The sequence below is a fragment of the Ranitomeya imitator genome, chromosome 3 (assembly GCF_032444005.1).
Source record: "Ranitomeya imitator isolate aRanImi1 chromosome 3, aRanImi1.pri, whole genome shotgun sequence".
NCBI classification, from domain to species: Eukaryota; Metazoa; Chordata; class Amphibia; order Anura; family Dendrobatidae; genus Ranitomeya; species Ranitomeya imitator.
In genome coordinates, this window is record NC_091284.1 from 175,764,945 (window position 1) to 175,780,827 (window position 15,883).

Sequence of the window (15,883 nt, forward strand, 5' to 3'; positions counted from 1 at the left end):
ACAGGGAAGTGGCTGAGGCTGCCTGTCAGCATGTGGATATCCCTCTGAAGATGGATCCACTCACCATTGGTGCGCGTCCCGGATGTGGGTTTCAGCGCTGTTCTGTGCAGCGTGGACGGTGCAGGGATAAACCTCAATCCATCATCCGTTTGTTAGGGAGGTGGAGAGGACCCGTCAGCCTCCTTGTGCTATCCGCTTTCACAGTGGTGGGATTAGGCCTGGCTCCAGGAGAGGATACATGGAGGCGACACTCCATGTGGTCGCCTGCTGCTGGTGTGGGGAGATCGGGACCATGAAAGGAACCGTCGCCCCTGAAGTGAGCTCAGGCATGGCTTCCCACGTCGCAGGAGAGGGTACGGGGAGGTATACTCGCCGTACTCGCCTGTTGATGGTTCGGGGGAGATCGGAACCTTGAAAGGAACCGTCGCCCCCTTCACTCCGTTAATTAAAAAATAAAAATTTACAGAAAAGTAAACAATAAAATAAAAATGTTGGGGTCTGAAACAGACCCATGTGCCTCCTACAGACACTAAGCAAGAACTGGTTAGCTGAGAGCCAGCAGGGGGGTGTATACTGCAGGGGAGGAGCTAATTTTTTTTGTATCACTTAGTGTCAGCCTCCTATTGGCAGCAGCATACACCCACGGTCACACGGTCTGTGTCCCCCAATGAGGCGAAGGAGAAATGCCAGACTGCGCGCTCTTCAAGGTGGTGGAGCGGCGATGTGTGGTGCCAGCAAAGTGGGGAGGGCGGAGTTAGCTGAGCGCCTAGGAGCACCAAGATGGGGCTGGTGGGCGGAAAATAGGGGGAGAATGTTGTCGGGCGGGAGAAAAGCCCGCCTGAGCAAACCAGAAGTGGCGGAGTCGCGGCGCCGAAAGTAGGCCCTGGCAGAAGCCGGGACCTAAATTAGAGGCCGGCACTGCCGGAGAAGAGGACCGTGGCGCCGGAGCAATGCGCCGCAGGGACTAAGCAGCGCGGCAGCCTGCCAAGGCCGCCACGCAGACACAGGACACATTTCAGCCGCCGAGCAGTGCAGCCGCTGGGGGAAATGGCGCGGCAGCCTGTCAGGCTGTGGCGTTGTAAGTGAAGACCTTGCGGCCGCCGAGCAGTGCGGCTGCAGGGAGAGCACTGCGGCCGCCAAAGAAACAGATCCAGCGTCCCTAGCCGGCCTTCCGCAGCTAGGAGGGAGCGCGGCCTGAAAGGCCACCGCGCGATGAGATTCTGCCCGTGTGGCTGCCCCTGGGATCCCTAATAAAAATGAAGGTAAAAATCGTGCATTTCCAAAGGGACCTCTTCTCCCCCACACTGTGAGTGATCTGGGAATGGGAGGGGAAAATACTCACTTAATCATCCCACGCAGTTACTAACCTGAGGGGAATGAGACGTCCAGGGAGCTGATGGTGGACGTCCTCATTTCCTCCAACCGACAGGCTCTGGTAGGCGAGTGAGTGGGGGACGGAGCTAGGACCGGACTTCTAAGCACGCTTGTGTGCTAGGATCATGGTCCTGCTGAGGGATCTATGAGGATACGGGGTGGCAGTACACGCCGTACTCATAGTCCGCATAGTGGGACTACAGGTGTGACTGTTCACCCTGTATCCCTCCGGAGAACCTAAAAGAAAAACGACGCACATTGAGGTAGATAAGGGTCTAATGAAAGACCCGTGTCCACCTCCTACTGACACTAAGCTAAACTGGAGAGTATAATGCCAGTCGGTGGGGTGTACACTTCAGAGGAGGCGCTAACTTTTTTGTGCATAGTGTCAGCCTCCTAGTGGCAGCAGCATACACCCATGGTTCCTGTGTCCCCCAATGAGAGGCGATAGAGAAACAGGCTTCAGGGGAAGGTGTAGCCTGCAGATATGTTGTTGATCTGCAGATTAGTAGCTTTCAGATACCGTGCCACACCAGGGAGCCCAGCTGGAGCGAGGAAATTAACTTTAGGCTCGATCTTTCAGTCACAGGGGGGTGGCACCGACACGGCTTCAGTCACCACTCTCTAACGATGAGCAAGCTATCAAGTCAGTGCCGAGATATGCGGTTACAGCCCCCACTCTCTATACACAGAGCCGAATGCTGCCGGAAGGAATAAAGTTCAATTCCCCTCTAAGAGCAAGCGCCGAGAAGGCTCAGAACGCTATTCACCTGCAGATTAACCCCATATCTGCAGGTTAATAATAGGATTTTTTTCATAGGACAAGTTCTGTTTAAATGCATGACCTACTTTTTTTTTTACCCCCACTGGAACACACTGAAACCAGAGCATGAGTCATGGTCGCAAATAGTATTTGGTTTTTCCCATGGGTCACGACATGTTCAAACTTTTCGCTTTGCCCTAGTTTATTAAATATTGCTATTTTTGAGGGCATGTTCTTAACACGCCCAGATGCTTTTCTATTACGATTTTAAGCAGTCATATTAAAATACAGTTTCAATATAAAGTCTGTCACAGTTTTACAGTATCCAAAATGACAATTGTTCTTTCAAAAAAAAAAATTCTCACACCAAAGAAAACACATTCACAGAAGAAAGAAAAGTTTGGCATTTTCATATTTCATTCAGTATAAAACAGAATATTAAACATGTTCCTGGGAGGTGAATATTAAGTTTTCATCATCACTTGAAATGTGCTATAGTAAAACACACTATACAACAACAATATACAAAAAAAACAAAACAAAAACGTTTTGATCAATTATATATAATTTCTGGTGAAGTGCATCTTTGAAAAATATCTGCTAGTTTTTGCGTCATTTTTCATACAAACAAAAATATCAAATAGGAAGCTGTCCCTTGTCCAATCCATATTTTCATGTCAACGAAAAAAAAATATATATATTACAAAAAAATAATATTAATCCATGCGACTTTTGAATAGTGTTCAAGGTCGTCCACCCGGTGGCAGTGTAAGATTCGCCATAAGATCACGTACTGCAGCAAATATTGTGCATTCCCCTGCGGACAAAGAAGGGCAAAGTGTTACCAGATTATGTGACAAGTATATTGTCAAGTTAGTAGGATAGGAGCCCTGGCTGCTTGTGGGATCACAAGACAGATCCATCACATAGATGGCAGACAAAATAAGTTACACTGACATTCACACAGCTGATTTCTGGTGCGAATCCGGAATGTCAGAGGATTTCATTAGGAGTTTGTTGTTGCCTCCATGCCTAAATATTCAGCAAATCCTGGACCCGTGAAAAAGGCCAAAAAACTCCTCAGAGCAGAGACTCACCGAATTTTTGGATTCAGAGGGTAACAGTTCCTCTGCAAGTAGTAGGGAGACAAAAGATTAACAAATATGGCACTGTAATAATGTTGGGACTAGATTCTACTTAGAGGATCACAAAATGAAAAGCCCTGTTTATTTTATTTTTCGGAAAAAAAAAATTACCCATTTTTGTAAACCTGTCAGGAATTGCAGCCACCTCTGTTGCCAATTTTAAAATGGAATCTCGGAAACTCATAGCAATCCGGCTGCTTTGCTATTAATATAACACATTGACAAAATGACAGGGGATTTTACAATGCTACCATCATGGCTGCCCTGCCTGTAGGCAGTTCCTCACCCATAAAAACCCTTTCTTGGTAAGTTCATTGAAGGATGTAAAACTGTGGTCTAGGCTGCTGCCACCAGGAGGCAGACAATGAACTAAATGCATTAACTTCTGCACTGCCTACTCCCTTTCTGCAGACACTAAACAGACCAGCTTGTACACCAGCATTAGGAGCAACCAGATGTTGCCAATAAAGAGAGAAAAAAAAACACCATCTCTATAAACAGAAAAAAGGATAATTAATTATGCTCTGTATTTACGGTGTTAGCAGAGCAAGTTTATGCCGGGAGATTGCGGTGCATCCATTAATTAGACGCATAGGCGCACACTCATAAGACGTATGTAATAGGAATGCTTTTTAAATTAAAGCAGAAGAATAAGCTATTCCATATAGTGGCATGCAGAGATAGATACAGACAGACAGACAGACAGATAGATATGGGATAGATAGATAGATAGATAGATAGATAGATAGATAGATAGATAGATAGATAGATAGATAGATAGATAGATATGAGAGATAGATAGATAGATAGATAGATAGATATGGGATAGATAGATAGATACATAATAGATAGATAGATAGATAGATATGAGAGATAGATAGATATGAGAGATAGATAGATAGATAGATAGATATGGGATAGATAGATAGATAGATAGATAGATAGATAGATAGATAGATAGATAGATAGATAGATAGATAGATATAGATACATAATAGATAGATAGATAGATAGATAATAGATAGATAGATAATAGATAGATACATAATAGATAGATAGATAGGTAGAGAGATGATAGATAAATAGATAGATACATAGATGATGGGTAGAGAGATGATAGATAGATACATAATAGATAGATAGATAGATAGATAGATAGATAGATAGATGATAGATAGGATAAGCTAAAACTGAATAGCAGCTGGCTCACCTGGACGTGGTTGATTCATCTCCGCAAACCTCTTGAGAATGTTGCTGACCATCAGAGGAGCGGCCACGGAGGAGTTCTGCTGACGAGGGATGTCTGCTTGTTGAGTTGTTCCTGACGCCATGTCGTAGATGATTGGAACAATAATACTAACTGGTTCTGGGGGCACAGACGTCTTTTGGGTTAATTGGAGCTGTGAACAACAAAAAACAACACACAATTACAATCTGTGCCGTTATCAAACTCATAATCAGAAAATAGTCACAAGTCTGTATACGGTATGCAGTAACTTCCATCCTGAACCAGTCCTTTTCCTGACCAGGCACATATCGCGTATGTCCATAAATGTGATTTAAAGGGAATCTGTCAGCAGGTTTTTACTACCTAGCAGAGTAATGTAGGCAAAGACGCCCTGCATACACAGCCAGCACCTGCTTTTAGCAACTGGACCTAGCTCTAATCACTGCTGTTTAACCACGTAACTTCCACTGTTAATGTCTGCTATATTTAGGTCGAGCAAACTCAGTGAAGTGTCAGTTTTGGTGCCCACCGAGCATTTCACCACAATCCAGCAAAAAAAAAAAAAAAAATTATTTTGCTATTCTGAAAATAAAGAAATAAAAACACATTTTCAGTATCAGTGTCCATAAAAGAGCAATCTACCAAAATATATAATTTCTTAACTTGTACAGTAAACTGTGTAAAAGGGAGAAAAAAAAATCATATAGTAAAAAAAAAAGTTGCATGTACCCCAAAATGTACCAATACACACTACAGCCCATCAAAAATAAGTAGGTCCACACAGCTTGATCGACAGGAAAAAAAACGACAGGTCTCAAAAAATCAGAACTTTACAAAGTTCTGAATTTCATTAATCATTAAAATTCTAAAAAATAAAATAAAATAATATATATAAGGAAGATTTTCTGAAAGTGTATTACCCTCAAGAATCATGTTGCCAGGTCATTTTTACCACACTGAACGCCAGAAAAATTAAACCTCCCAAAAAACAAATGGTGGACTTTCATTTTTATTCCACCCCCCCTTTGATTTTTTTTCTCCAATTTTTAGCACATTATATGGTAGAATAAATTATATAATTCAAAACTAAAAACAAAGCATAGACTGTGAATCTATAATGTAACCTGGACCTCCTTAGAGATACCTCATTACTTTAGAAAAATTCTAACATGTTTAGGATTTTTAAACCACTGCAGAGACAGCAGTAACATTCTTTCTTTCAGGAAACATTATATATATACAGTGGGGCAAAAAAGTATTTAGTCAGTCAGCAATAGTGCAAGTTCCACCACTTAAAAAGATGAGAGGCGTCTGTAATTTACATCATAGGTAGACCTCAACTATGGGAGACAAACTGAGAAAAAAAAATCCAGAAAATCACATTGTCTGTTATTTTATCATTTTATTTGCATATTATGGTGGAAAATAAGTATTTGGTCAGAAACAAACAATCAAGATTTCTGGCTCTCAGAGACCTGTAACTTCTTCTTTAAGAGTCTCCTCTTTCCTCCACTCATTACCTGTAGTAATGGCACCTGTTTAAACTTGTTATCAGTATAAAAAGACACCTGTGCACACCCTCAAACAGTCTGACTCCAAACTCCACTATGGTGAAGACCAAAGAGCTGTCAAAGGACACCAGAAACAAAATTGTAGCCCTGCACCAGGCTGGGAAGACTGAATCTGCAATAGCCAACCAGCTTGGAGTGAAGAAATCAACAGTGGGAGCAATAATTAGAAAATGGAAGATATAGAAGACCACTGATAATCTCCCTCGATCTGGGGCTCCACGCAAAATCCCACCCCGTGGGGTCAGAATGATCACAAGAACGGTGAGCAAAAATCCCAGAACCACGCGGGGGGACCTAGTGAATGAACTGCAGAGAGCTGGGACCAATGTAACAAGGCCTACCATAAGTAACACACTACGCTACCATGGACTCAGATCCTGCAGTGCCAGACGTGTCCCACTGCTTAAGCCAGTACATGTCCGGGCCCGTCTGAGGTTTGCTAGAGAGCATTTGGATGGTCCAGAGGAGTTTTGGGAGAATGTCCTATGGTCTGATGAAACCAAACTGGAACTGTTTGGTAGAAACACAACTTGTCGTGTTTGGAGGAAAAAGAATACTGAGTTGCATCCATCAAACACCATACCTACTGTAAAGCATGGTGGTGGAAACATCATGCTTTGGGGCTGTTTCTCTGCAAAGGGGCCAGGACGACTGATCCGGGTACATGAAAGAATGAATGGGGCCATGTATCGTGAGATTTTGAGTGCAAACCTCCTTCCATCAGCAAGGGCATTGAAGATGAAACGTGGCTGGGTCTTTCAACATCACAATGATCCAAAGCACACCGCCAGGGCAACGAAGGAGTGGCTTCGTAAGAAGCATTTCAAGGTCCTGGAGTGGCCTAGCCAGTCTCCAGATCTCAACCCAATAGAAAACCTTTGGAGGGAGTTGAAAGTCCGTGTTGCCAAGCGAAAAGCCAAAAACATCACTGCTCTAGAGGAGATCTGCATGGAGGAATGGGCCAACATACCAACAACAGTGTGTGGCAACCTTGTGAAGACTTACAGAAAACGTTTGACCTCTGTCATTGCCAACAAAGGATATATTACAAAGTATTGAGATTAAATTTTGTTTCTGACCAAATACTTATTTTCCACCATAATATGCAAATAAAATGTTAAAAAAACAGACAATGTGATTTTCTGGATTTTTTTTTCTCAGTTTGTCTCCCATAGTTGAGGTCTACCTATGATGTAAATTACAGACGCCCCTCATCTTTTTAAGTGGTGGAACTTGCACTATTGCTGACTGACTAAATACTTTTTTGCCCCACTGTATATATATATATATATATATATATATATATATATATATGTATATAAACTCAGGATCAAGCCTTTTGACCCAAGCGCAGATGAATTCAAGTTCATAGATTATGATACATGGTTCCACTGATCGATGTACACAAAGTTATTTGTTGTATGAATTGCTATTACTTGAAGAAGGTAAGAATAGCATAGATTATAGACCTTATTAGTCAAAGAATTAGAAATAATTTGTTATGGATGCTGGAAAACCAGAAGCCCATATGGTAGCCTGAAGGCGCCATTAATTTACTGTGGCACAAATAAATGTCACCATTACTACCTGGAGGTTACTGCACTCTACAGGGTAAACTCAATAGATATCAGTACAGTCATACAAATTGTATTTTTTTTCTAGACATTAACAGATCGATCTTCACCTTTACTAATTCCCAATACTTACAAAGAACAGCATTTTAGATTTAAGGACAACCGCAGGAGTCCCTGGAGGAGCAATCGGTGGAGCACTTGGAGGGATGGTCAAACAGAACTGCACATTCCACTTCAGTTGCGTTGCCTGATCTGGAAACTGTTTCACAGAGGAGTTAGAGTCCGTAGAACAATTTTCAAAAATAAAAAATTAACAAATCATGCCCCAACATGCCACTGAATTTTCAGGTCATAGAAGAATGTGCCAGTTTCCATTAGTTCATGAAAAGACCGTGAACAGTCACGCCAGAAAACCTCTAAGTTCCATAGCACTGACCCCAGCGTGGAGTGAGCACTGTCAATTAACCCCTAACATGCCATAGTCATTAGTGACCGCAGAATGTAGAGTTTGACAAAGGAAGAGTTGCTATGGCACAGTCAGACAGTGCAAAGTGGTGATCTGGTTTGGCTTAAAGTCTCCTCACCTCGACATGCTCATCATGTCACTCTCCGCAAGGAGAAACAATACTTCTTGGATCCCGGTCAGACGCCTCTCAATCAGCCAAACCAGATCTCCACTTTGCACTGACAAGGGGCAGTACCCGGAAACACAGTGTCTGCAAATTGAGATTCTGGTTTGGCTATTATCCTAAGTCATGTGACAAGGCTTGTTAAAGAGTCGACATTGACTGTTAGGATTGCTACTTCCAATAGGTGGCACTAGAGTTCTAGTCTTCTTCCTCTCTGAAGAGACAATTTGCATTTTTTAAAAAAAGTAAATATAAAATTGTTCAATCCAATAAGAAACAAAGACACTAATAATAAATGGGGAAAAAAATCTGACATCACCACGTGCACAACGACCAGTACAATAAAACTATACCATTATTTAACTTGTACGCTGAATGGTGCAAAAGAAAATGGAAAACAAAAATCTGAAAACCTTCGCCAGGATTGCCATTTTGTTTATGATGAAAAAGTCTTTTGTATATCAAAATGGTGCCAATAAATCTATGGATCATAATGTAAAATACACACCCTCACATAGCTCTGTAAACAAAACGAATAAGTTATGACTTTTACAGCATAGGTATTTGCTTTTTTTCTATGTTTTGCTAAAGTCACTTCACCTCACAAAACGTATACTACAGCCCACCTGAACTGCAAAACAAGACACAGCTCATGATCTAGAATGGCAGCATTTCTACAACCCCCTTCATTTTTAGATACTATTTACAGAATAGTGTCTTTTATAAAACATACCATGTCTGCCATAATGTACGGTGCGATTGCCCATGGAATAGAGAAAAGCATTGGATTCTTACCAGCTCGAGCTTCATTATGTGCACACAGTCTCGGAGTATGTGCGTCGGTGCTCCTAATAACTTTGTAAAAGCTATAAGTGTGTTTGCTTTGAATGGTGGACCTGCAACCTAAAGTGGTAAAAACAGATTTTATTACGCTTCATTTCAAAACAAAATCCACAACATGTTGAATAAAAACATTTTATATCTGGACAGGCTTTTATCTATATGAACCTTTGCTTGAAAACCATTAATTTGGTGAATACTATAAACACATACCCTGGTCTCAAAGAACTTCTCAAGGACCTGCAGCTCCTCTGGCTTCCACTGTCCGGCATTTTCAGGAGTCACTTTCAGCTGCAGTGTCTGGTTCGTGGTTGGGTTAAGAGCCACGCGACACTTTAGAACTTCTGTCTTGAACATAATAACTCCTGGCTCATTGGAGTTTATGAGCTGCAGCTGAAAAGGATGAAATACATATCGTAAATACACAAACACGTACTGTCTAACATTTCTCAACGTAAAGGAATGACTCCATTTTTATACTTTAATCTAAATAAAAAAAAAACAGTTTTCAGAATTAGATCAGCTCTTAATAGGACCAAATATGTATGAGTGCATACGTACAGTTTCCTGTTGGATTATCCTTTGGAGATGCCGCCTCATGTTTACAGAGCCGAGAAACCTCTCCAGAGGAGAACACAGGTAGCTTCCTGCCAAGGCTGGTGCTAACCCAGGCGTTGGAGACGGTAGTAGAAGTACGTGCAAGGCACTGTGCGTGAGGATCGTAGGGATAGATGCAGCCCAAGGACGTTGAGGTAGCTTGCGAGGTGGAGGCATATTCGTTGGCAAAGTTTGGGAGCCTACAATGAAATAGAAAAAGAAAAAAGATGGATTTAGCTAATTTTTTGTTTAACATGCGGGTAGAATTTGGAGTTCGTTAAAATTTATGATTACCGTATATGATTTCATAGTCATTGTATAAAAGCTCAATACAAGAAAAGGAGACATGAGGAAGCAGAAGGATAAGATAACCTGCCCAGTATGATGTGCTGAAACCAGTTTATATGTCAAAAACCAAAGAGGAAAAATTGAGATCACGCAATAGAATAATAAAAAAAAATATAGTAAGTATATTATATCTACGTTAATGAAACACTTCAGGCAAAGCACCTTAGAAGTCGGCACAAGCGCCAAGTCTTCCCAGGCAAAACCGCTTTGCCATCGTTCCTTAACTCTATACTAGGTAGTAGCAGAAGCTGCCCGAAAAATGAGCATGTCTCTTTTTTTCACTGCTTCACAGTTTCTCTTTGCGGTTTTTATCAATCGATTTAATCAATTGTATATTTTGATCAGATTTTTATTGACAAGTTTTTATTTTTAATGAGGTAACTCAATTTTTATTGTTTTGGTTTTTTATTGTCTCCATAAAAGGACATGAACCTGCTTCATCGCCAATAGCAAATAGTAAAAAAAAAATCATGGTCTGCTATGAAGGTCAGCCACAGGCTGGTCTAAACAGAAGCCTCGTCATGGCAAGCAAGGTGATCTTTAAAAGACACCTGGCTGTCATGGCAAGCACCAAAGGGTGCTTTGAAAGTTGGACCCCTCCCTTGAGCCGCAGAATGTAAATGTTAACAGTAGCAAACAGAGCTCAACTCCACCCGCAGCTGTTAGAGGCAGGTGATGGATGAATAAGACAACAATCATATGCCGGGAATTATATGGGCTCATCTCCAGAGCCATTCCAAACACCTGTTAGAGGGAATCGGACATCAGGAAATGAGGTATTGTTTGAATCAGGTTTTTTTTTTTGTTAAATGTATTTACGGTATTTTAAATTTAAGAATTTCATCAGCAAATCCTCTTGTTCTCCACTGCCAGAAACGTTTGGCAGTGGCTCTTTCATAGAAAACTCAAGAGTGCTCAGCTGAGCCGAACATTCCTGTGTATGGGCAGTCAGGAGAGATAGATGTAGGCTGACAGCTATCTAATGTGTATGGTGCCTTAACAATAATGTTTTATACAGGAAGTATTGTAATCACAGCCAGGATTACAATGAAAGGTAAACATTAAGTATACAGATAACACTGGATCCACCATTCATAATAGCTCACCTCCTCCAACCTCCCAAAAAATCTCTCCTGTAGAAGGTCAATTAATCGGTCTATTGCAGCCTATTGCCCATATGGCTGCTGAAAAAAACAGGAAGTATACTATTATGCTTAGTTGCCAGTATGAAAATGGCAAGATTACTTTACAAAAAAAGGGGGGGAAATTAACCCTTTAAAGACTTGGACATTTTTCTACTTTCATTATTTTTACTGTTGATGGAAGAGCTTTGAATTTTTTTTCCCCCATCAACATTGCCGTATGAAGGCTTGTTTTTTTGTGGGAGGAGTTGCAGTTTTGAATGAATATTTTAACAAATAATAAAACTAAAAGACAAGAAAAAAAATCAAAATTGTGAAGTTTTTAATTGATCTCATTTTGTGTCATATATGACATTTTGCTTCTCACCCTATTTCTTTGTGTGAAGCTTGACAACCAAAACAAAGGCAATCTTTGATCTATGGTTTAAGTGCTTTTAAATTAGACAGATGGAACTTATTCAGACACCACAATTAAAAAAAACAAAAAACATTTGGTCATTTGTTTTTTGAGAGATTAAAATAGGGTAATTTAAACATTTTTTCTTTATTTAAAAAAATAAATGTTTTACTATATTTTTAGTCCTCCTAAGGGTCCTGAACTTGTGATTGTTTAGATTGTATTCAGTAGAACCACAAGATTGATATGGCTGATCTTCACAGGAGGACTAAGATGGCAGAAAGGGACCTTCAGCAGGTCTTCAAATGCCAAGGTAACCCATCAGCTCCCAACGATCGTGTTGCAGGGAGCTGATGGGAAGTAGTGCGCGCATTTAAGTGGTTAAACTGCAGTTATAGTCGGAAGCAAGCTATATAACAGCCAGCATGTGCTGCATCTGAAGCGGGCTCTGCTCCTCACTGGGCATTATACAGCCTTTAGTGACCTATGACGAAATTGTATGGGGCTAATATAGTGAGAACACTGTTCATTTTAAAAGAATTACATTTAACATAAAAACCTGATTTCAAACAGCAGGCCATTTTCTGATGCACATTCCCTTTAAAACAAATCATGGCCCGATGGTATTCAGTATGATAGTATAGGCATTGCACATTACGGTAGCCCACATTGAATGTGTTCTGTTGTCATACAAATCGACTGAACAGGTACAACATGCTGCAGCAGCATGGCGGTGGGCGGTCAACACAGCTAATTGTACTGCAGCTCGATGTGGCAGGCAAGACGGGCAATGGAAAACAGGTTTTTGCATTTATTTTGCATGATCGCATGGGCTGAAATGATTTGAATTATTGTAGCATTTCTATTAAATCTGTGATTTTTCTGGACATGTTATGGTGTAGTGAATGCAATGCTGGAGAGCTGTTAATGCCCTAACATTGAATGGCAAACCGAGATGTAAAGCAAATATGCAATCCTGACAACTGTGCTGTAGAAACATCTCTAGTAGAGCGATGAACTAGAATCACTAAATGAGAGCATGATTGGAACCACAACATACTTGTTCCAGCTCGAGGGGAGTGAGACACATCAGGGACAGGAGAGTGAAGAGATGGATTTGCTGGTGAAATTCCAGGCATGCGAGCAGCTGGAGAAGGACCAGACACTTGCGGAGACCCTGGCCAATTCCCTGCACGCTGGCTGGGTGACATCATGGTGTACGGAGAGCTAGGGTCTAATGTACCTGTGCAGGTTGCAAAATGAGATTTTGTCACATTTCCTCCTCTTCTACTTTCGATTTGTAGGAATTTGGAAAACAATATGCCTTCAGATTCATTTTCAATACATATAACAACTAAGTCTATTAGAAGTTTCTTTGACAATTAAATTATTTCAAAAAGATGTGAAAGATCAAAGTATATGCCACAAGGAGAAAAAAGGACATTCTAGACCATTACTGCAGCATTTCAGACGCTAATGTACACCTGATGTCCAGCAATGAGCGCTGGTTATTGAGTTCCTTGGGAAATACGTGTTCACAAATTTCACACATAATCATATTAGAACATTGATCAAATTTATTTTAAAGTGTCATTTATTTCAGGGAGCTGTGCATATGAAAAAAGGGTTAAAGTGCAAAACAGAAGCTTACCCAGTGACTGAATACTGCAGAAGGGGAGAAGACCCTGCCCATAAGGGCTTACAATCTACAGGGGAGGAGGAGGTAGGTAACAGCAGAAGCTGCTCATATGGCAGTAGGTCTGATTACAATCGATGAGGTATCAAAGAGATTAAGTTAGAGATGTAGGGGGCAGGTGATACACAGCACTAGTCAGAGGTAACATTAAGACTGGTTTCTCTGTACAAAGGCCATGCTTTTAGTCCGTAGCCTTTGGAGTAGGGCCCTTCCAACCTCCTAACTGCCAACACCTCCGACACTTTTGGATTGCTAGGCTCAACATTGCGTCATCACTGTGGTGTGACACAGGCACTGCACCAGGTCAATCAATCACAAAAGGTGACAAAGACCAATGGACCAGGGTTTTTTGCTCAATTCTAGTAGCTGGCGGAAGGTTTGGGAAAGTGAAGAAGTAGAGGAGAAAAAGGGGAGAGAGGGTTAAAGGAAATCTGTCAACATATTTTAGCTACGTAATCTGAGAGCAGCATAATATAGGTCAAGAAAGCCTGATACCAGGGATGTGTCACTTACTGGACTGCTTGGTGTAGTTTTAGTTTTGATAGAATCCCTGTTTTGTTTTTATGTAGATGTAGCAAAGCAAAGACTTCTGGGCTGTTTATAACCCCGCCCCCACCACTGATTGGCAGCTTCCTGTGTACACTGCTAATCGGTGTTGGGGGGCGGGGTTACCAAGGTTAGCCTGACTGGTGTGCACATGAGAACCAGTCAGTCAGTGATAATTTCTGCTGAAATAGCGATTGTATTGAAACTACAACATACAGCCTAATAAGTGATATATCCCTGTAATCAGGCTCTCGTGGCCTATATTATGCTACTCTCAAATCTAATAGCAAAACTGATTCCCTTTAACTGAGCAGCAGGATTGAGGGTAGGTTTAAGGGATGCAATAGTGTTAGATGAGCAGACAGAAAAATGATGCAGTCGTCTTTCCGGGACTCAAACATTAGAAAGGAGTACATTCGAGAAATGCTACGAAATTAAAGATGGCAAACCATCAAAAGGTTTGGATGTAGGTTTTGAAAGCAGTAGAATCAAAAGTTAACCACAGGCAGATGACTTTTGAGACAGAGAAAAGTGTGCAGCTATGACCTTCATTAGGTATGGTAGGGAGTAGAGGAAATGGTAAAAGTATATTAGATTCAAGTTTTTTTCTTTTTTTGGAATTCTGGACAGCAGAGAGGCAACATAAAGGTCCCATATGTTCAACTCTGGCCTGAGGGCTAAATCTGGCAGCCGGAAGAGTATATTTGGCCCACGATGCTGGGCGCGTCACCTGTCCGGCATCACACTTACAACTATATCGGCATCCTAGATACAGATACAGTTGAAAGCAATGATGGATGAGGGAGGACCAGCTAACACTCCCTTCTCCCATCAGCCAACACTCCCACTCCCATCAGCTAACGATCCCTCTCCCATCAGCTAACGATCCCACTCCCATCAGCTAACGCTCTCTTCTCCCATCAGCTAACGCTCCCTTCTCCCATCAGCTAACGCTCCCTCTCCCATCAGCTAACGCTCCCTCTTCCATCAGTTAACGCTCCCTTTCCCATCAGCTAACGCTCCCTCTTCCATCAGCTAACGCTCCCTCTTCCATCAGTTAACGCTCCCTTCTCCCATCAGCTAACGCTCCCTTCTCCCATCAGCTAACGCTCCCTTCTCCCATCAGCTAACGCTCCCTTCTCCCATCAGCTAACGCTCCCTTCTCCCATCAGATTGAATAGAGAAAGCGGAGGGCACCACTGAATGTAAAACTAATGTTGGGGCTCACCGTGGACTGAAGAACAACAGAGATAACCCAAGAAAGAAAAGAACATGTCCACATGAACGGGAGCTCCTCAAACAATTACACAAAAGTTACAAAGTTTTTATTGAAAAAATACCACAATGGTCAAAGATACATCACACAAAAAATAGGACTAAAAACATTTAAAAATGCAATGCACAGAACAAACGTGCACAACAGACATTTCCTAATATAGGGAAAATGCCTAACCACATCCCCTTCCCCTCCCAAAAATTGAAATGGATATATTCAGCGCAATGGCCAATAATTTAGCCATATAGCAGTACATACAGTGCAGATAGTCTCTATACAATACTAATAATAACTGTGAAATACTGCTATATCCCCGCTATCAAAAGATGCAGTGCATACTTATATATGGACTCACCAATATCACAGTGCCATATGGTCCCACAGACAATTAAAGCCAAGGAACAATTGATGAAAGCAAACATGTAACAATCAATGCCTCAATGGCTGCTGGGACAAAAAGCTCATGCCCCATTAATGCAGATGCAAATGTACAAGGTAATCAACATAATGGTCTGAGATTTGCCTGGATAGTACATAATACACCTGTGCCTAGAAAGAGCCGCTGACACAAAATGGATCAGGACCCCAAGACAGCCTAGATAAAGGGGAAAGAGCAGCAAAAAAAGGGGGGGAGGAGGGGATGTGGGGTGCGAACCCACGCGTATCGCCGCAACTATGGCGGCTTCCTCAGGGAAAGAATAGCAGCATGCTATTTCCCCTTTATCTAGGCTGTCTTGGGGTCCTGATCCATTTTGTG

At 41.7% G+C, this 15,883-nt stretch overlaps 1 protein-coding gene across 2 annotated transcripts in view; it reads right to left on the minus strand.

Annotated features, from left to right (window-relative positions):
- Positions 1-2,531: 2,531 nt before the first annotated feature.
- MED14 (mediator complex subunit 14) overlaps positions 2,532-15,883 on the minus strand; it is an 87,986-nt gene continuing 74,634 nt past the window's right edge. Inside the window, exons 25-31 of one of the 2 annotated variants that reach the window (XM_069761627.1) lie at positions 12,669-12,851; positions 9,686-9,921; positions 9,338-9,517; positions 9,080-9,187; positions 7,789-7,914; positions 4,493-4,682; positions 2,532-2,954 (exon numbers count right to left, since the gene is read on the minus strand). In XM_069761627.1, the coding sequence (XP_069617728.1) occupies positions 2,881-2,954; positions 4,493-4,682; positions 7,789-7,914; positions 9,080-9,187; positions 9,338-9,517; positions 9,686-9,921; positions 12,669-12,851 (1,097 nt within the window). In that variant the 3' untranslated portion in view covers positions 2,532-2,880. The remainder of the gene's footprint in view (positions 2,955-4,492; positions 4,683-7,788; positions 7,915-9,079; positions 9,188-9,337; positions 9,518-9,685; positions 9,922-12,668; positions 12,852-15,883) is intronic. The other variant, XM_069761628.1, reaches the window with a different exon arrangement.